We start from the raw sequence: 22,239 nt of genomic DNA on the forward strand, positions 1-22,239 counted from the left end.
TAGTTGTAGATTTTGATCAGGACCTTTTCTTGTCTTCTATTACATCCTCACTTCTTGCACTCTGCTGTTCCTTTGCTGCCATTTTTCCCAGTATTTGCCTTCTGTATCTTCCTTTTTCTGGGTTATTCTCTTCTCTCTTCTCATGTTTCCCTTTTCTCTCTACTATGATTGACTCTTCTGCCTACTGTCTCTTTAGGTTCATTCTTCTGCTCTTTATCACTTACTCTGTTGTCTGCTATCTCTGCTCATGTTTATTCCTCTGTTTTCTTTGTCCTTTGGTTTGGTCTTTTGTCTGTAGTCTTGCCTCTTGTCAGTTCTCCAATCTGTTTGCCTTTCTTTTCAGGTTTGCACACGCTTTTCAAAGCCCTGGCAGATATGTATTTCTAGACAGCGGAGAAGAGGATCGAACATTAATTGTGGTTGTAAATGAGAGAGGAGTTGTTTGCGACCCATCTGCTGCTGCTGTGCAGCCCTCTGCCCCATACCAGCTGGCCAAGCACGGAATTCTGAAACAACGCAAGCTCAACCTGGCCCCAAATCGGGTGGTTATTGCAGGTATTTCAAATCATATATTTTATGGCAAGCCTTTTAAACCATAATCTGAAAAGAATTCCCATTACAGGTTTATTAAATGCTATGTGAACTCCTTTATTTATGCTAAATTGTGGTATCAGGCACCAACAAGCTCAGGTTTTATCTGGGCATATATCTTTGTCTTTACTCTCATTTAATGTATCCAAGTATAGTTATCTCATACCCAATTGTCTCAGCTCAGTTGTGCCTGGTCCGGTATTCTCAGCGCACATGTCATAGAGCAGGAAAAAGAGTTCAGTGATATTCGAAATAGACGTTTAACACAGTTATCTAATTTCTCATATGTCGGTAAGTATGTGACCAAGGACAACCAATATTCAAAATTTTAGCCGCTAGTGTTGTTTGTCTCATTTTCAGTATAGAAACACACGAAAGATACCAAGGGTCTTTATGAAATTATGCTATAGTCGGTACCTATTTATGGTATACGAACTCAAAGATACCAAATGGTTATCGGTGTCATAGGAGAGAGAAATGGGTGATCTAAACAGAAGAAAGAAAGAAACCCATCAGCCCACCAGTTGGCGGAACTTCATCATCTGGGTTTTGTGGAGAAAGATGATATCCGCTAGACACCTCCTCAGTGCATTCATTGAGGACAGCTAGAGTCGGATCATAAGAAGAGGACCATCAACCAGAAGATGAGTATTTAAAGGCTGAAAGGGTGAGTTGCAGTGCTCAAAAAGTGTACAGAGTATAAACAAAGTTAGTGGTGATATAAAAATGCCTGTTTTGATGTCTAGAGAATTTTTTTTAATAGATGTGACCATCAAGACGGCATACTTAAAAGCAGAGTGAATATAGTATGTAAACAATATTACTATTCATCAAAGATATAGGTTGGTCGACATGTTTCAGCCCCTCCGGGCTTTCATCAGGACCTATGATGTGCACTACTGCAACACCTACCACAAGACGTGATAATATAGATTGTGTAGACCTACCAGTTGTATGGTCTTTTAATCCAGAAACTCTCCCAACATTGTAGGGAGGAACGGCCTCACCTCGCCTGGCACTCGCTCAGGACTAAGAGGCCACGCACTCTCCGTCGTTGCCTCGGTCTGGCAACTGAGCCTCGGCTTCAAAACTCACCACATTCCAGCTCATAAACAGAAACGCTTAGGAAGAGGGAGTGGTGGCTTAGCAATCTATATATCAGCGAAAAATGTAGTTGCCTCCTGGGACATGTTGGGTTCATCACAATGTGTCCAGTGCGTGGGAATCTCCTATGCTTCTAATAAAGGCCAAGGTGGAACCTTGAACTTAATAAACGCCTATGTCCGCCCAAACACAGCTGCAAAGCAATCCTTTGTAGAAGAAGTTATAGCAACAGTAGTGAGAGTGAAAGCGGGACCTCTTGATCCAGATATTTTACCAACAGGTGACTTTAACATGTGGTTAATGTCAGACCTACAAAAAAATGAGGTCACCAAATCACATGATAGTATTTGGGAGATACCTCCGCAGGACCGGCCAGGATGGCACAAGGATGACCCAAAGGGACGTTCCCCACAAGGTATCTCGAAAACTTGGGGCTTAGAGCTCTAAATGGGCGTTTTCCCCTAGATAAGCCTCCCCGCTTCTCCTACTTATCGAAAAAGGGTACTTCACTAATCGACTATACCTTTGTCAGCCTTTCATTACTCCACCAAATAACATGCTACCGCCTTGGGAGCAGAACAGAAAGCGACCACTGTCCCCAAGAGATATCACTGATGACCAGTCTCGTGCAACTTGAAGAAGAAAGGGCATTGCCATCTGAGAGTTTTACAATCAATCTAAAACGAATCAAATCATCCTTCAGTAATTTTCAACAGATAGCAACAGAGGCGAAACAATCTATTGAGCGTCACAGTAGGTGCCCGGAAGACACAATCGCCAACTGGTCAGTATTTGCAACCGAACTAATTCACAAACATGGGAAACCGATAAAGCACACAGCCCAGACTAGGCAAATGTACATGTCTTGTTCGAATCCTGTGATACAATCGGTACACAGACAAAATATCGCGTTTTAAATTTCGATATACAATTATATCGAAGTTTAAATATTGAAGGGACATAATATAGAAGGTAAGTAATATCGACACTTTTAATTTTGATATTAGTAATATCGAAGTTTTAAATATCGATATCAGTAATATCGAAGTAAATAATTTCGATGTTACTAATATCGATTTTTAAATAAATTTAGTGTATATTATATAGTATTTATTATGTTTTATCATGTATTTTTAATGTAATTTAATTAAAAGTTGTGTTTTAGTACTGTAGCGGGTTGTGGGTTTATAGGGGAATAGGGTGGGAAGTAATTTAATTATGTTAAATTAATTATTAATTAGTCGTAATTATTAATTAATTAATTGAGAATAATATTTAATTAATTTTAATTAATTGATTAATTGATAAATATGTTCTGTAGCGGGTTATGGGTTTATAGGGGAATAGGGTGGGAAGTAATTTAATTATGTTAAATTAATTATTAATTAGTATGAAATATTAATTAATTAATTGAGAATATTTTTTGATTAATTTTAATTAATTGATTAATTGATAAATATGTTCTGTAGCCGGTTATGGGTTTATAGGGGAATTGGGTGGGAAGTAATTTAATTATATTAAATTAATTATTAATTAGTAGGAATTATTAATTAATTATTTGAGAATAATTTTTAATTAATTTTAAGTAATTGATTAATTGATAAATATGTTCTGTGGCGCGTTATAGTTTTATAGGGGAATAGTGTGGAAAGTAATTTAATTATGTTAAAATAATTAATAAATAGTAGGATTTATTAATAAATTAATTGAGATTTTTTAATGTAATTTTAATTAATTGAATAATTGATAAATATGTTCTGTAGCGGGTTATGGGTGTACTGTTGCATTCTCTGGAGTTAGAATAGTAATTGTTACCCCTACGCTATCCAACACTTTACCTACTGTTGCACTCTCTGGAGTGGGAATAGTAATTTGTACCCCTACGCTATCCAACACTTTCCCTACTGTTGCACTCTCTGGAGTTGGAATAGTAATTGTTACCCCTACGCTATCCAACACTTTCCCTACTGTTGCACTCTCTGGAGTGGGAATAGTAATTTTTACCCCTACGCTATCCAACACTTTCCCTACTGTTGCACTCTCTGGAGTGGGAATAGTAATTGTTACCCCTACGCTATCCAACACTTTCCCTACTGTTGCACTCTCTGGAGTGGGAATAGTAATTGTTACCCCTACGCTATCCAACACTTTCCCTACTGTTGTACTCTCTGGAGTGGGAATAGTAATTGTTACCCCTACGCTATCCAACACTTTCCCTACTGTTGCACTCTCTGGAGTGGGAATAGTAATTTTTACCCCTACGCTATCCAACACTTTCCCTACTGTTGCACTCTCTGGAGTTGGAATAGTAATTGTTACCCCTACGCTATCCAACACTTTCCCTACTGTTGCACTCTCCGGAGTTGGAATAGCAATTGTTACCCCTACGCTATCCAACACTTTCCCTACTGTTGCACTCTCTGGAGTGGGAATAGTAATTTTTACCCCTACTCTATCCAACACTTTCCCTACTGTTGCACTCTCTGGAGTTGGAATAGTAATTGTTACCCCTATGCTATCCAACACTTTCCCTACTTTTGCACTCTCTGGAGTGGGAATAGTCATTTTTACCGCTACGCTATCCAACACTTTCCCTACTGTTGCACTCTCTGGAGTTGGAATAGTAATTGTTACCCCTACGCTATCCAACACTTTCCCTACTGTTGCACTCTCTGGAGTGGGAATAGTAATTTTTAATCCTACGCTATCTAAAATGTATTTTGTTTTTGTATTACTTTTATGTTGTTATTATTTGTTATTTATATGATTATTTAATGTATATAAATGTATTAGTAATTTATTATATTATTTCTTCATAAGTTATGAAAATAATTAATTTAGAGTTAGGGCATTCGCGCGCTCTATAAATTGATAAATCAAATCAAATCAAATGTTAATGAAAAAATATTATGTATTATATATTTATTAATATTCATTTGTATTAAATTATATATTAATTTTAACTATTATAGTACATTTTTAAATATGTTTATTACATTTATAGGTATATTTTTGTTAATATTACATAATTATTTTATATTAAAAAAACAAACAATATTTTACAAAAAACGATATTTTTGTCATTCTATATATTTTTTTCGATATATTTGTACTTACCTTGTTAGGGATATGATTCCGATATTTTTGGCATCGATATTTTTGGTTCCGATATTTTTGTATATCGATAATTGTGACTTCGATATTTTGTCAGACATTCGATACAATCCGCAACTAGAACCATGAACAGATCATGGGGGGCGTTAAAAACTGATCCAACGGACCCCACAAAAATATCAAAACTTAGAGAGGCCCATAACGACCTTCAGAAAGTCAAAAGTGACGGGCGCAGAAACCAATGGAACTTGTTTTGGGCCAAATTACAGCATGACATCAAAACAAACAACTCCGCCAGATTTTGGCGCACAATTAACAGTGCATCCAGGCGCGCATCTAAAGTCGCTTCTTCATGTATACTGGAGTCAGAGTGGGTTGATTTCCTCTATCTTCACTTCAATGAACAACGGAGCTCCCCCTCCGATGATAACGCGGGCCAAAAAGATGCTGATCGGGTTACAGTCCAGAACACAACAAACCCGCTAATGAAGGAACGCCTTAAGGGAGACCAAATTTATTTTATTTATTTTATTTATAACACTTATAAAGCGCACTGTTACCAACCGTTGACCTGGCGCTGAAGTGATAACTCCCTGAAGTACAAGCCTCCCCAATTAGCGAGTAAAAAGACATGTTTTCAGATTTTTTCTAAATGCCATTAAGTTCATGTTTTGTTTGAGGGCCAAAGGAAGGGCATTCCAGGCCTTCGCTGCTCCCGTGACAATGCTTCTGCCCACCCAGTGCACTTTCCTGATACAGGATGTTTTGACCAGCCCCATACTGGCCGACCTGAGTTGTCTACCAGGTGTGTACCATTGGAAGAGCTCCTGGAGAAACACCGGGCCTTGACCGTGCAATGCCTTGAAGACAATACACATGGATTTAAACAAAATCCGCTTCCGCACAGGGATCCAGTGCAGCTTCTCCAGTTCCCGGATGACCGATGAGAACTTAAGCAAACCCCCTATAAAGCGGGCAGCCGCATTTTGCAGGACCTGAAGTTTGTTAAGCAAACCCTTTTGGGCCTCGAGCAGAAGGCTGTTACAATAATCGAGGCGGGAAAGCACGAGTGCAGTCACCACCATCTTTTTGCTTCTGACCTGTAAAAAGGGAAGGACCTTCCTAATAATTTTTAAAGTCCAGTGTATGGAGGAGTTAATTGCCTGAACTTGTGGTTTAAAGCAGAGTTGGTTATCTATATTTAACCCCTAAATTCTTCACCTTCGAAGCAGGAGATGGCGGGGATCCCATGTCCGCCGGCCACCACTTAGAGCTCCAGAGATTTGTATTCGACCCGAAGATTAATACCTCGGTCTTGGAAGAATTCAATTTTAGGCACCTCTTTACAATCCATGAACTTACTGCTGACATGCAGTCCTGGAACCTTGCCGCCACACCTAGTTCTTTCCCAGGGAGTACTGAGACCACGATCTGGGTATCGTCTGCATATGATGTTAACTCGAACCCAAAATATCGGATCACCGGGGCAAGAGAGGATACATACATGTTAAATAAAGTGGGGCTTAGGAAGGATCCCTGCGGGACCCCCCCTGGGAGTTCGAAGGGTCTTGACTCGAAATCTCCCACTGCCACCACGTGCACCCGGTCTTTAAGGAAGGCTTTCAAGATACTTAGTGCTAGTCCCTGGACCCCACAGTCCTCCAACCGGTCCACCAAGACAGCATGGTGGACCGTATCGAAGGCCGCAGACAGATCCAAAAGGACCAGCACCGCCTGGCCCCCAACATCCAGTGCCTTCCTGACCTCCTCTGTGGACTTAATCAGAGCGGTCTCAGTGCTGTGTCCTTCCCTGAAACGGTGCTGGGGTAGGTCCAGACCTTTTGAGGTACGCAAAAATGCACACAGCTGAAGGTTCATGGCTTTCTCGAGAAGTTTTGCCGGCAGCGGTAGTCTGGCAATAGGCCTATACCTGTTGGGATCAGTAATATCCAAATAAGGTTTCTTGAGCAGTGGGGAGAGGGAAGCCTGCTTCCAGACAGTGGGAAAGTCACCCTTTTCAAACATCAAGTTGAAGAGGTTGGCTAAGGTGTCAGCTATTGTGAAGGCTGCCAATTTTGCCACCGACGTAGTGCAGGGATCGTGGGGAGATCCTGACTTAGTTGCCATCAGAAGTTTTAAGATATCATCGGAGCATACTGGCTCAAATGCCGAGAATTTAGCCCCCGATAAATTGGCCAGGGGAGCCCTGTGAGACACCTCCCAGAGGCTCTGAGCCACCTCCGGTTCGAGTGAGGTAAAGATAGGTTGTACCTTGCTCAGGAAGAAATTGGCCAGGGACTCACAGAGTTCGATACTGGGTGGCACAATCACCGGTCTGGGAGTAGTCAAACTGACCACTGTGTCAAAGAGTTCCCTTGCAGAATTCTTAGCCTTCTCAATGCGGTCCGTAAAATAAGCGCTCTTGGCCTTCCTAATACTGTCTTTGTAAGCCCTTTGGCTGGTTTTCGGTCTCTCTTTATCCAGATCATTGTATTTGGCTCGCCAGATCCGCTCTAACTTCTTACAAGCTGCTTTAGCTTCTCTGAGCTCGTCCGAGAACCACTGGGCAGATGGAGCCGACCTAGTAGGCCGGCATATCTTAGATGGAGCTAATATGTGACAGGCCGATCGATCCAGTCCGTATACTCCGTAGTAGCTCTGTTCACATCTGCTGGTAGAGCTGTCCTAGAGGCCAACAGCAATTCCTTGAAGGCCGTACCATTGAGGTTTTTCCATGCCCTACACTTCCTAGTTATTTTCCCATCATGCCCTTCCTTCTGCACCGAGGGGCTAGAGATGGTGAACCCCACCGCCCAATGATCTGTCCAGGCCACGGGTTCAGCTTTGATGAACTCAAGATCAGGATTGTTCGAGAATATCCCATCTAGAGTATGCCCGGCAAGGTGCGTTGCCCCTGTGACCACCTGAGTCAGTCCTACCCTGTGCATCACTTCAGCTAGGGCCAGTGTGTCGATGTCAGTTTCACCTTCTAAATGAAAATTAAAGTCCCCCAAAATCGTAAAGGAGTTTACACACAAGGCTTCCTCTATGATGCTGCCCACTGTTTCGAGGAAACGGGACTTTGTCCCGGGAGGTCGGTACAGGAGGCAGCCTTTAAAGGATTGATGGTTAGAAAGCAGCAGCTTAAACCCCAAGGCTTCACAGGTCTCAGAGGTCACCGGCTGAAATACTCCTTGGATGGAGGCGTGATAAATAACAGCCAGACCTCCTCCCCTTTTCCTGGGCCTATCCAAGTCGAAATTCAAGTAGTTAGGAGGGGTAGCCTTCACTAAGTCTGGACCGGATGCTGATCCGTCCAGGTCTCGGTGACCAAGGCAATTTGAATGCTTCTGTCCTGAATCAGCTCGGCACACTCAATGCTATGCTTTACCAGAGATCTGGCGTTGTTCAACAAGCAGTTCGTAATTTGTTCTACCCCGCCTTTCTTTAAGAGTGGAAGAAAAAGAAAACTCCCTAGATTTGCAGCAGAAAATAGCTGGGAGGACCAAACGGCATGCCTGCAAATCTCTGTCAGGGTTCAGAGTGATACAGCCTGTACCCCCGCATCCCGCCCTCAGATTCCACAGCTCGGCTCTGCTGAACGTTCGCCTCAGCCGTGGACCTGCATAGTGTTGGCAAGCGGTTATGGCGCTGGGCGCGAGTCCGTCGCGGACGGGCGCAGACGGGCTTGCCTTTTGCACGCCGCCGGCGCGCCGCCGGCGCTCCCGCTGCGCCCGCCCGCTGCGCGGTCGAAGCCCTGTGTCCATTTAAGGGGGTGGGAGGAGGGCCTGAGGCTGCGACAACTAGTCCGCAGACCTTCCCCTACCTCCAAGATGGTGGTTCCCTGTGCCCCCTTCCGCGTCAGCGCCTAATAAGCTGCGCAGGGGGTCAGGAAGTGGTGTCCGGCAGGTGAGCGTCACCGGAGCACCCAGCCAACAAATTAAGGTAACAGTAGAGGCACGAGCACAATAAATACGGGAGTGCACACAAGTTGAAAATTCAATTTGGAGCGAAAAAACAATAATAAAATTTAAAGTGCATTCAATCTGGAGATCACAGCTCAGACCCTAATCCCCCGGCTTTCCGCTTCAGGGGAGTATCAGAATGCGTGCGTGAATATCCAGCCCGCTTTATGTCCCTGGGAGGGCGTGAGGCTGCGACAACTAGTCCGCAGACCTTCCCCTACCTCCAAGATGGCGGTTCCCTGTGCCCCCTTCCGCGTCAGCGCCTAATCGGCTGCGCGGGGGGTCAGGAAGTGGTGTCCGGCAGGTGAGCGTCACCGGAGCACCCAGCCAACAAATTAAGGTAGCAGTAGAGGCACGAGCACAATAAATGCGGCAGTGCACACAAGTTAAAAATTCAATTTGGAGCGGAAAAACAATTATAAAATTTAAAGTGCATTCAATCTGGAGATCACAGCTCAGACCCTAATCCCCTGGCTTTCCGCCTCAGGGTGTATCAGAATGCGTGCGGCGATATCCAGCCCGCTTTATGTCCCTGGGAGGGCGTGAGGCTGCGACAACTAGTCCGCAGACCTTCCCCTACCTCCAAGATGGAGGTTCCCTGTGCCCCCTTCCGCGTCAGCACCTAATCGGCTGCGTGGGGGTCAGGAAGTGATGTCCGGCAGGTGAGCGTCACCGGAGCACCCAGCCAACAAATTAAGGTAACAGTAGAGGGACGAGCACAATAAATTCGGCAGTGCACACAAGTTAAAAATTCAATTTGGAGCGTAAAAAACAATTATAAAATTTAAAGTGCATTCAATCTGGAGATCACAGCTCAGACCCTAATCCCCCGGCTTTCCACCTCAGGGGAGTATCAGAATGCGCGCGGCGATATCCGGCCCGCTTTATGTCCTTGTCGAGGGCGTGAGGCTGCGACAACTAGTCCGCAGACCTTCCCCTACCTCCAAGATGGCGGTTCCCTGTGCCCCCTTCCGCGTCAACGCCTAATCGGCTGCGTGGGGGTCAGGAAGTGGTGTCCGGCAGGTGAGCGTCACCGGAGCGCCCAGCCAACAAATTAAGGTAACAGTAGAGGCACAAGCACAATAAATGCGGCAGTGCACACAAGTTAAAAATTCAATTTGGAGCGTAAAAAACAATTATAAAATTTAAAGTGCATTCAATCTGGAGATAACAGCTCAGACCCTAATACCCAGGGTTTCCGCCTCAGGGGAGTATCAGAATCCAAAAAATGATACTATCAAACGTGTGCTCTTTGATTCAGGATAGCAAGGATCCAACAACTATCGACAAGGCAGAAATTGAGAAACTGATAAAAAAGGGTCGGAACGATGGGGCACCAGGCCCAGGAGGAATCCCCCAGGCCTTGTACAAGGAAGATGTTACCTTCTGGGCTGAGAAGTTAAGCATCTTATTTAACTCAATCCTGTACAATAACATCATACCACCTGCTTGGCGGGGATCGATCCTGGCACCAATTTTTAAAGGTGGAGAAAAAAATTTCCCTGGGAACTATCGCCTCATTGCCCTTATCGACAATGAGGCTAAGTACTTCGCGGGTCTGCTGCTCAACTCACTCAGGGCATGGGTGGACGAAAACTCCATCATTCCTCCAAACCAGACTGGTTTTACAACCAACACTGGCACTTCAGTCAATCTCATGACCCTCTCCTGCCTGATTGACCAAGCAAAATGTAGCTCCTGCCCACTCTACATGGGGTTCATCGACTTTCAAGCGGCCTTTGACAATGTGAACAGAGGAAAGTTATGGCAGAAGCTGTTCAGACTCAATATTCCACCTGACCTCTTAAGAGCCATACAACTTCTACATCAAGATATATGGGTCAGGATTAAGATCGAGATTATCACGCCCAATTCCGACAACAAAAGGCTCCAAGCAGGGTTGTGTTCTGGCCCGATACTTTTTAACCTATTTTTATCTGACCTTCCTGACGCCCTAAATAAGGTTAATTCTCACGCCCCTAAAGTGGCTGATCTGCTGCTGTCAAACCTTTTGTATGCTGATGACGTGGTCCTCCTCAGCAAAACAAAGATTGGAATGCAAAGGCTCCTGGATGCGACCTCTGAATACCCAATTAAGAACGAGCTCCAAATCAACAATAAGAAGACAAAAATGTTGGCAGTCCGTCCAGGGAAAGCAAAAACACTGTCTTGGAATTTGAACAAGGAAAGTGTTGTGGAATCACACAGCCATAAGTATCTGGGAGTTATTTTCAATAACAACGATAAATATAAATCTCACTTAGAAGAACAAAAAAGTAAGGGTGCTGCACTTGCTTTTGCAATTGGTTCAATTCATAAGAAACTACAAGGCCCAATTTTCGCACCATCTATACAGGTTGCACAGGCAAAAATCATCCCTACTCTAACCTATGGTAGCGAAGTCCTAAAAGGTCTGGACAGCGGCCAATTGGAAAAAAAATATTACAAAAATATATAGATCAGCATTTAAGCTACCACCCCAAACATCACCGGCACAAATAAGGTTGGAACTGGGAATTTGCCATCAACCACTTGCCATGGCTATGACTTTTCTTGTGTGTTGTCACAAACTGAGGTCGTCAAAGGAAGGCAGCCTAGGACATTACTTGTGGGCCACCCTCCAATCGAATTCATGGCGAGCAGGCCATGATTACTGGTTAAAATGGCTAACAACCCTATGCCTAAAGGATCTTTGGAGCATGTATGTAACTCAGAAGGAATTCAAAAGGCTGGCGAAAATAAGCACCAAACAGCTTTCAATAGTCGAAGACAAGGCGCGCCTAGCTAAAAGAAGTCACGGGTGGCTGACTCTTCAATCGATTTCCTTGTTGATCCCACAGCAGTATCTAATCGTATCCTTCACTGCACGAACAAAATTAGGTTTTTTTAAATTGAGACTGAGAGTTCTTAACTTGTTGGCTCATTTGCCAAAAAGGAAAAGAGAGCAAGGACGAGACTCAATCCCACTTTGCTGGGAGTATAAGGAAGACATAATACATATCATTTGTCTTTGCCCCAAGCTGCTGACTGAAAGACGGGCCCTCTTCAAGCACCTATGGAATACAAAAATGATTAGAACATGTAGCTCAGCAGTCCTAGCTTGCTTCGATCCGAGGAACACTAAATTAAACTGTGCCCTTGTCAGATTTATGGATCACGCAGCAAAAAAACTTTGTGAGGGGCCCACAGTCTGTGGTCACTCATTAGCACAATGACTTGGAAGGTTTCACCAGTCATTTTTACCCATATCGGACATTACTTATCCATATTGAATATTACTTATTCACTCTTTTAAATGAACTTTTAAACGTATTTTAAATGACACTTTTTGATACCTTCTAAATCCTGTACTTGTAATGTTTTTTTAAATCACGCAATAAAGTTATTTTTACTCAGTGAACTGCACCTTGCCCAAATTTGAAAAACAATGGCGATCTTGTATAAAACATCCCTCGGGAGTATACCAAGAGCTCACATGCCCCATGTATCTGCGTGTACTACCGATCACAGCCACCTTCACCACTTCGGATATCAATTCAAGCACAGAGTGATGTCTTTTGCAAATTGACATGTGCATGTAATGGTTATTTTGTTTAATTGCTTTGCCTCTTACTTCCCACCCTCTCTCTTTTCTTTTTTCTTTTCATTTTTCAGTCTCTCGCTACTTCGCCGGCCAATGGATGTAGACGAAGAGTGTTTTTAAAAATCAATAAAAATCATTACAATCCTAAAAATTAGTATTTTAATACATGCAAAAAACTCAACACTACAGGTAATACATACAGATACTTCACTGGCGTTGTTCAACAGTACTTGGGGCTAGGGTTACCCCCTTCCCTCCTGCCTTCACTCTCTCCTATGAACGTTGTTTGAGCTCTGTTTTGGGCAGATGTCAGGCACAGATTCCCTCCTGCCTTCACTCTCTCCTATGAACGTCTTTTGAGCTCTGTTTTGGGCAGATGTCAGGCATAGATTCCCTCCTGCCTTCACTCTCTCCTATGAACGTCGTTTGAGCTCTGTTTTGGGCAGATGACAAGCACAGATTCAATGTCACTCCTCTATTACATTTGAGCTCTTAGTTACTCTTATTGGTCCCAATTGGCATTATCTCTCCACTGTGGAATTTTGTCTGTTCAACTGTGGTATGGACCTGCAGTACACATCTAACTCTCCTTCCTTCTTCTGGGAGGGGACACACTGGTAGTCAGTGCTCCAACACCAAGGTCAAGTCTGTATTAAGTAACCTCCGAAAATGACCCGAAAGCACATATTTTCATACAGGAAATTTTATACAGGAAGTGGGAGACAGGAAATACATCATAGGAAGTAGTTGGCAGCCATTTTGTTTTCATCCTGATCCATCCACAATCAGTATTCAAATCCACTCCCATCCTGCTGTTCTTTTGTAGAAAAAAACTGAAATTACAGTGCAGGTGAGAATCATGAATATGTAACAAAAGGGGGAACAGAACATTTAATGATATTTTGGCACGGACAGGGGGGCTGACACAACATCAAAACCCAGTTTCATTTCCCCCTACTTTGCATTATGGTACATGTAGTCCATATTGAGTGCTCATTATCAGAATTTTGTGATGTGTTACGTAACATTGGGGTGGAGCAGTGTGGATATATCACAGGCACATAGGGGCAGATTTTCAAGCCCGTATGCCACATTTGCGCCACCGTTGCGTTACTTTTGTGACGCAGCAGTGGCGCTAAGCCAGTGCCATGCTGCGGGGTATTTGCAACGTGACACATCTCGGAGATGTGTCACGCTGTAAAGCCCTGCACCACATGTGGGCGTTTCGGTGCGGGGGGGGCGTTCTGGCGCAGGAACGCCTCCTAAAAGTGGCTGGGTGAAATCTACAAGATTTCAATCAGTCATTTTTATGGCCATGCTACGTCAACACTAAGCATGGGCGAATTTTGCGAATTCGCGATCTGTGAATTTGCGGATTTGCGAATTCGCGATCCGCAAAATTTGCGAATTTGTGCGAATTTGCGGATTTTTGTTTTTTTGCGTGTTCGCGGGGTTTTTTGCCTGTTCGCGGGGTTTTTTGCGTGTTCGCGGGGATTTTTGTGTCTTCGCGAGCCGCTTGCATAGCGAAGTTACCCATGCAGTCGTTTATGGGAGAGGGAGAGAGAGATAGATAGATAGATAGATAGATAGATAGATAGATAGATAGATAGATAGAGAGAAAGAGAGGGAAAGAGAGAGGGAGAGAGAGAACGAGAGAAAGAAAGAGAGGCCGGATCTCTGAAGGGCCAGATTCCTGAGTTGCCCCTACAGAACATACAGCTTTTTATTTTTAGCAAAATGCATATGAAAATTGTGCTGTAAAGGTCTCTTTTAGTTTAACCCCTCCTGACGACTCAAAATGGGTGTATTTGCCATCCTCTCCCTTCTTCCTGTTTTTTATATCTGTAAGTGCTTCCTGATGAGGTTTAATTCCTTGGACAGGTGCCTCGTTGCTTACTTGTAACTATTCTCTGACCCTGCTTCAAAGGTCAGAGCAGGGTCAGAGAATAGTTGCAAGTAGGCAACGAGGCGCCAGGAAGCAATTAGCAGCAGGTGTCCAAGATGAAGTTAATTTGTTTGTAACCCTTTTGTAAAAGGTTACAAAGAAATTAGGTTCAACTTTTGCACCTGCTGCTGTAACCCTTGCATGGCTGAAAATTCGTCCCCGCTGATTCGCGGATTTTACCGCGATTTTGCGAGATTCGCGGATCGCGAAATCGCGAAAAATCCGCAAATTCGCCCGCGAAACGGATTTTACGCCCACCCTTAGTCAACACCCTGTGCCTGCTTGAAGCAGGCGTAAGGTGACACAGCATGTTAGGCATAGGGTCACCCCGAGCCTTGCTGGAACTCCAGCAATGAATCACCTTTACGGCAGCAGATGCGTCACGCATCTGTCTATTCTTGCGTCATGGTCCGCCGCATTGTAAATGCGGCGCATCGATGGGGGCGCAAGAGGTGTCTGCTGTGACGCACAATAACTGCATAATATGCAGGGATGCACCAGTTATTGTAAATCTGCCCATGGTGCCTGATTCACCCATGACATCATGATTCACTTTCTGGGCCCATCATTTGTGGAGGAGTCAAATCTGTTGAGGTCACAGGCCTGAGTATGCAAGGGTTATTGCCTTTTGTGATTAAGTGACCCATCCTCATGAGGTTCAGGTATGTCTCTCAGGACATGCATTGTTTGTCATCAGCGTGAATAGTTGTTTTTAGGGACATCCACTACACTGATCACTGACATGGGCACATGACCTGAGGCACACTCCACCTTTTGACTACTGTCAGCAGCTGTGATTAACATACAGTTAGTGTGGCTTGCAAAGTCATCTCAGGATGGAATTTATTGAAACAGGCATGACTATCCAAGTTTCATCACTGACGACAGACAGCAAACCACATTTTGTCCTTGACACTGCAGGTTGCTCATGTGAAAAACGTGGCAAAAGCTGATCACGGACTTGCATACCCTGACGTTGGTTATGTGCAATGGCCCGGTTTCCCAGATTCAGAGCTAGCCGAGGTTCCAGAGGTATGTGTAAGCCATGCATTAAAGCAATGTTGTGCAAAACACAACAGGCTAATATGATCTTGCACACAACTTCTGAGGAGTACAGCAGCACACCCCCTGTACGGTCGAGAAATCTGAATCGCGACTTCATCAGACCAAAAGTGCACTCTATGATGGCTCGAGTACGTATGTGTGCCCTATTGTACCTACTCTGAGGTACAGTGTTTGCACGCCTGTAAGTGGTGAGGAGATGTGGGGAGAGTGCATACCCAGCATCGCCTGAGGAGGTAGGAAAGGGCAGTTGTTTACATTTCCTTCTTTGACTTACACAGGACATGATCTATACATTAGTACATGCAGTGTCTGTTGGGCCATGAATCTTATAGTACATTGGTTAATATTGACATTTCAAAGACTTGATTTCAATCACTTCAAGGCTTGACTATGCCAATGGCCTCTATTTAGGCCTTCCGAAGTTTTTGTTGCAAAAGATGCAAATCGTGCAGAACTCAGCGGCTAGACTACTCAGGCAGGTCCCTTTTAGACATCACATTTCTCCCCATTTGCGCATGCTACACTGGTTGCCTGTGGCAAGTCGCATAAAATTCAAGGCGCTCACCTTGGCCTACAGAGCCCTTCATGGGACCTGCCCAAATTACTTAAAAAAACGACTGCCTAGATATTCTCAGGCCAGACTCCTAAGGTCTAGCTACAAGGTCCATCTCCACGTTCCTCGAGTGAAAAGGGCGCGCCTAGGTGGAAGAACTTTTTCCGTAAGTACGGCACGGCTTTGGAACACCTTGCCACGGGAAATCCAACAAGCACCCTCCGAACCTTGCTTCAGAAGCCTACTGAAAACATGGCTTTTCACGCAATAAATCTCTTCTCTCTTGCATTATGACTCTCACTGCCCATGCCAGCGCCGGGACACTTCCTACGGAGGTAGCTGTTGCGCTCTATAAAACTCAGTATTATTATTATTATTATTAAAGACACATTTCACTCATTTTTAGTGCTTGGTACTTACCCAGTAGCCACATGTTGCCAAATTCTCCAGCAGCCATCCGCCGGGTAAGAGGTGACATGCAGAATATGAATCTGTCATGGGTACTGCCTGGGACCACAGCATGCACATTGATGAACCTCCCACTGGCATCACAGAAGGCTTGCACATTGATGGAATACAATCTGTGTCTGTTGCAGAAGATGTGTGCAATGTGGCGGGGTGGCTGAAGGGCCACTTGGGTGCAATCACTTGAACCCAGCACACGTCGGAATTGTGCAAGGAGATAGAAAACTCTTGCTGCCCTTTGTCTCATGGCCAGTGTATGCAGCATTTGTATGTGGTTGTGGGCTCTAGCAGTGATGCATCTTAGTACCTGATGCAGGCACCGTGACTGACTCACCTGGGAAATGCCCAAATGGTCACTGGAGACCCTTTGGAAAGACCCAGTGGAAAATAAATGGAGAGCAGAAAGGATCTTGAGATATGCTGGTATTGCATGTGAGCTTACATGATCAGATGCCATAATTCGTATCTTCCGGTCCGCAATCTGAAGTTCCGACGCAGAGCCGGAAATTTCAGCCCGGAGGCAGAATTTCCGGCCCGGTAGCGGACATAAAGTTAGTAGTCGTAAGTCTATTCTGTGAATACCAAAAGTAGTAAGTTTATTCTGTGAATACCGAAAGTAGTAAGTTCATTCTGTGAATGCCAAAAGTAGTAAGTGCATTCTGTGAATACCAAAATAGTAGTAAGTTTAGATTGAGTCTTAAGTTCATTCTGTGAATCGGGCCCATTGTGTCTGGTGCCTGCCGTCTGATCACAACGTCGAGGGATGTGCTTGCTGTAGGAAGATGAACTCAAAGGCTTTAAAAGAAAGTGAAGCCAAGCTGTTCATGGCGAAGATGAGGAAAGAGAAAATAGGACGCAGAAGGTCGAGATTCAGGTCGAAGTTGGCTCGAAGTCGACGTCGAGTCATGCTTCAAAATCAAAGAAGCATAAGAAAAAGAAGAGGCATGGATCTCAACGTCATTCAGATAAGAAGACGGCTCCGAAGCCGACCTCTCCAGCTCATCGACATCGGAAAGACTATGGGCCAGATGTAGGTGAGGGACATTTACTGATTCTAAAATACCGAATTTTACTGATTCAGTATTTTAGAATCGGTAAATGCTATGTAGGGAAAAATTCAGTAAGTATTAACGAATCGTTAAGATTCGGTATTTACCGATTCAGTATTCCCCATTCATTCCTATGGGCCTGGAGGCCCATAGGAATGAATGGGAATTACCAAATCGGTAAATACTGATTTGGTAAAAGGAGGGAAACATTGAAGGGTGGCCGGGTGTCACTTTGACACCCTGTTGCACCACTCAATTGTGTAGGTGTGCACATGTGGCACACATACATGCCCTAAGGGCATGTATGTGTGCCACATGGCACTGAAATAATTTGCATTAAATTGCGCTTTTTTTTTTTCGTTATTTACCACCAACTTGTAGTTGATGGTAAATAACGAATCCTAACATGGGAAAAGCACTCATTTATGTGCTCCCTACATTAGGAATTCTGTAATTTACCGAATCGGTATTTGAGAATTCGGTAATTTACTGATTCCTTAAATTACCGATTCGGTAAATTACTGAGTCCTTAGATTAGGCCCCTACATCAGAAAAGCCTAATAGCGGTCGGTAGCGGCCGAAATTCGGTAATTTCGGCTGTTACCGACCGGTATTAGGCTTCCTACATCTGGCCCTTATTGTCTCCTTCTCCCTCGAATCAGGGTTCTCCTGTTAGATCGGCTTCGCTTGCGGCTTCACCGGCGCATTCTCCGACGCCGGCTCCCTCTCCGACTCCGGCTCACTCTCCGGCTCCGGTGGAAGAGGTTCCAGTACCCGATGAGTTGTCGACTCCATTGGCTCCACCGTCGTCGCCGATTGGCCCGAGTCCGGTAATGCCTACGCCTGAGCCTACTCCAGGCGTTTACTCACCTTTGCATAGACCGGGGCAAGATCCATTGCATTATTTAAATGCAATGTATTGAGTCTTTGCAAGGGCGATGTACCCCTCTGGGGCATCTTCGGGTCCCATGGGTCCTGTGGCCTTTAATCTTGGGGTTCCTCAGGCCTATGCTCAGGCTCCATTTATGCCATTTCTTCCAGCTGCACCATCTAGGCATTTCCCGGCACCAAGGACGTCGACACCGTTCCTTTTATATCCGGCGCCGTCTGCACCACCTCACTTGACTCAGGCTATGCCTCCGGATCCATGTTGGACGCAGGCTCCGGATTCGTCGGAGTCGGTTTTGGCTCCACCGACGCCGGTTCCGAGGATAAGATCTAGGCGAGAGCCTCAAAGGATTTTGGAAGAGCAGAGGTTTCGTTTAGAAGAAATGGAGGAAGGTGAGCTTCAAGAGTCGGATGACTTATTTGAAGATTTGAGGGAGGCCTTCATATTGTCTCCAGAATGGGAGCTTTCTCCTCCATCAGATGCTCCTTCAAAGGGTGTGGTTCCTTATCACATGGTAATAAGGAAGGCAGCTGAGCTCTTAGACCATCAGCTCCCAACAGCCAAATTTAAGTCCAATATCTTGACGGAGGTTCTTCATTCTCCCTCCACTGTAATAGAGCCTTTGCGGCCATTCAATGATGCCATCAGTGAGCCTGTTATGGAGGTTTGGCGTAAGCCCTTTTCGGCTCCGGCAGTTTCAAAATCTGTTGCCAGGAGGTACAGGACGGCTCCAGGGGATCCGGACTTCCTAACATCCCATCCTTCTCCTGAGAGCCTGGTAGTTCAAGCTGCCTGTTCGAATAAATCTTCTGGGACTTTTCCTCAGGTTCCTGGTGATAGAGAATCAAAAAAGCTTGACCAATCAGCAAATAAGGTATTCTCCTCTACAAGTATGGCCTTGAAGTCCACAAATGCCACCTGTCTTTTGGGCTGTTACATCCATGCCATAATGGACTCTGCAAAACAGCTTGCCCCTAAATTGTCTGAGGACAGGCAGAATTCTATTGAGGTCTTATCGGAACTCAAGCAGCTGCACGTCAAGTGATTCAGAGTGGTCTAGATACTGCGGACTCTGTTGCCAGGATCATGGGGTCTTCGGTTGCTACAAGAAGAAGTGCTTGGCTTAAATCTTCGGAGTTCTCTCCTGATGTGCAGGTGACTTTTCTGGACCTCCCCTTCGATGGTTCTGGTCTGTTTGGGAAAAAAGCAGATGCCGCCTTGGAAAGATTTAAGGACAGCAAAGCCACAGCCAAGTCTCTGAGACTACAAGTGCAGTCTGGAGGTTCCTCGTACAGGAGGTACAGAGGTTTTGGGAGGCTTTCCTTTTGGACCTACAGACAACCTCAGCAGCAGCAGCAGAAAAACACCTTGTATAAGACCTACAGAGGCAAAAACAGAGGTCGTCCACGAGTTTGTCAACACTCTTCCTCCTCCTCCTCTACCTCCCCATCTCTTGTCACAGCTAAGCAGCCCTAGATCCACCATTCTGGATCATTTTGGTCCTGTGGGGGTCGACTTACTTATTTTCTACAAGATTGGGAATCGGTTGCTACTGACCTTTGGATTCTCAATCTTGTAGAAAATGGGTATGCTCTTCCCTTTCGGTAATTCCCTCTAAATTACCCTCCTTGTCAAGGGGCTTGTTTGGAGATCCACCTTCTTCTCTTGCAGGAGGAAGTCCTAACTTTACTGAAGAAAGGTGTAATAGAGGTGGTTCCAGAGCGGGAAAGGGGTCATGGATGCTACTCCCGGTATTTCCTGATACCCAAGAAGGATGGCAGGTTATGTCCAATCCTGGATCTCAGGTTCTTGAACTTTTTTCTAAAGCAGGAGAACTTCAAGATGCTCACCCTTGTGCAGGTTCTTCAAGCGCTGCAACAGGAGGACTGGATGGTGTCGATCGACTTGCAGGACGCGTATTTCCATATCTCGATCCTAAAGTCGCACAGGAAGTATCTCCGTTTTACGGTAGGGTCGCAAGACTACCAGTTTGCGGTCCACCCATTTGGACTTACTACTGCACCTCGAGTCTTCACCAAGGTGATGGCAGTGGTGGCAGCCCATCTCAGGAGATCGGGGATTTCAGTTTTCCCCTATCTAGATGACTGGCTGATCAAAGCAGAGTCTCCAGAGAAGGTGCTTCATCATAAGCGGGTTACAACTCAACTGTTGTACAAATTGGGTTTTTCGATAAACGTACTCCAATCTCACCTGGTGCCCTCTCAGAGCAACCTGTTCATAGGGGCAGTAGTGTCCAGTACCGAGATCATGGGTCTTTGGTCTCCAGAGGAAAGGTTGCTTCACATCAACCTTTTGGAGTTGCGGGTGATAAGCGGGTCAGTCAGTTTAAGTCCTAACGGACAACAATACTGCAATGTGGTATGTCAACAAGCAGGGTGGAGTGGGATTGCATTGTCTCTGCAGAGAGGCTCTGCGTCTCTGGTCCTGGGTTCAGGACCATCAGATTTGTATGATGGCAAATCATCTGGCCGGAGTTCTGAACGTGCGTGCAGACAGTCTCAGTCGGCAATTCTCTGCCGACCACGAGTGAAGGCTCCATCGAAGGAGGTTTGTCACGTCTTTCAGACGTGGGGAACTCCTCTGGTGGACCTGTTTGCCACTCACGAGAACGCTCACTGCCCATCATTCTGCAGTCTCCAGTATCCAATGCAGGGAGCTTTGGGGAACGCGTTTCAGTTGAGATTCGACTTGCATCTCCTTTATGCGTTTACTCCCATACCTTTGCCAAGACCGGGCCCAAGTAATTTTGATCACCCCGCATTGGCCAAAAAGTATGTGGCATACAGATCTTCTCCACCTCTCCTCGTGCCCTCGGCTCCATCTCCCTCTCAGGGTAGACCTCCTCTCGCAGTCGCAGGGGCAAGTTCTACACCCCACCTCAAAAGCTTACACCTTGATGCCTGGAGATTGAATGGGGCAATCTGAATTCTTTCTCTCTCTACTGCCTGACGTGGTGGACGTTATACTATCGGCCAGGCAACACTCCACCAAGTCTATCTATTCCTATAGGTGGTCCAAATGTGTCCATTGGTGTTGGGAGTAGTCTATTGACCCTTTGAGGGCTTGTTTATCCAACATCCTTCAGTTTGCTATCTCTCCAGCTCAGCAAGGCTTTGCTGTGGCTACTGTGAAGGGCTATTTATCAGCTTTGTTGGCGTTCCTTTGCTTGCCGGATCAGCCGTCTTTGTAAATCACCTATTGTGTTATGATTCATTAAGGGCCTTACCAACAAATGTCCACCCACTCCATTTATTGTGTCTCAATGAGACTTAAATCTTGTCTTAAATTACTTGATGGGTTCTCCCTTTGAACCCTTGCACAAGTGTCCCTTGAGGTTATTGTCTTTTAAAACTGTATTTCTCATTGCCATTACCTCCGCAAGTAGGGTAAATGACCTTCAAGCTCTGAGTTCGAACCCCAGTTCTTGACCATTCATGCTGATAGAATGGTACTTAGGACCAGGGCTGCTTTTCTGCCAAAGGTGATAACTCCCTTCCATCTGGGGCAGTCCATTACCCTTCCTACCATCTATCCTCCCCCTCACCCTTCCAAGGAGGAGGAGCGGCTTCACCGCTTGGACCCTAAAAGGGCAGTGAGTTTTTACCTCTATAGAGCAAAAGACTTTCGAGTGGATGACCAGATCTCGTGGGCTTCATTGGCTGCAGGAAAGGCAGAGCGGTGCACAAGCGCACACTTTCCAGATGGATTTTCTTGCGCATCAAGATCTGTTACTCTTTGACTAGTAAGGAACCACCAGAGGGTATTAGAGCTCACTCTACCAGGGCAAAGTCTTCTACGTCTGCCTTATCTAGAGGTGTTCCTGTGGAGGACATTTGTAGAGTGGCAACTTTGGCCTCCCTCCAGACTTTTGCGAAGCATTACTGCTTAGATTCCG

General features: G+C 45.1%; 1 protein-coding gene across 1 annotated transcript in view; it reads left to right on the forward strand.

The window, feature by feature from the left end:
• The window catches only part of LOC147732424 (uncharacterized), a 2,559,122-nt gene that overhangs the window by 2,161,803 nt on the left and 375,080 nt on the right, over nt 1–22,239 (forward strand). Inside the window, exon 88 of the mRNA XM_086954262.1 lies at nt 344–555. Coding sequence (XP_086810388.1) covers nt 344–555 — 212 coding nt within the window. The remainder of the gene's footprint in view (nt 1–343; nt 556–22,239) is intronic.

This window comes from Lissotriton vulgaris, chromosome 2_1, assembly GCF_964263255.1.
Source record: "Lissotriton vulgaris chromosome 2_1, aLisVul1.2, whole genome shotgun sequence".
Classification (NCBI taxonomy): domain Eukaryota; kingdom Metazoa; phylum Chordata; class Amphibia; order Caudata; family Salamandridae; genus Lissotriton; species Lissotriton vulgaris.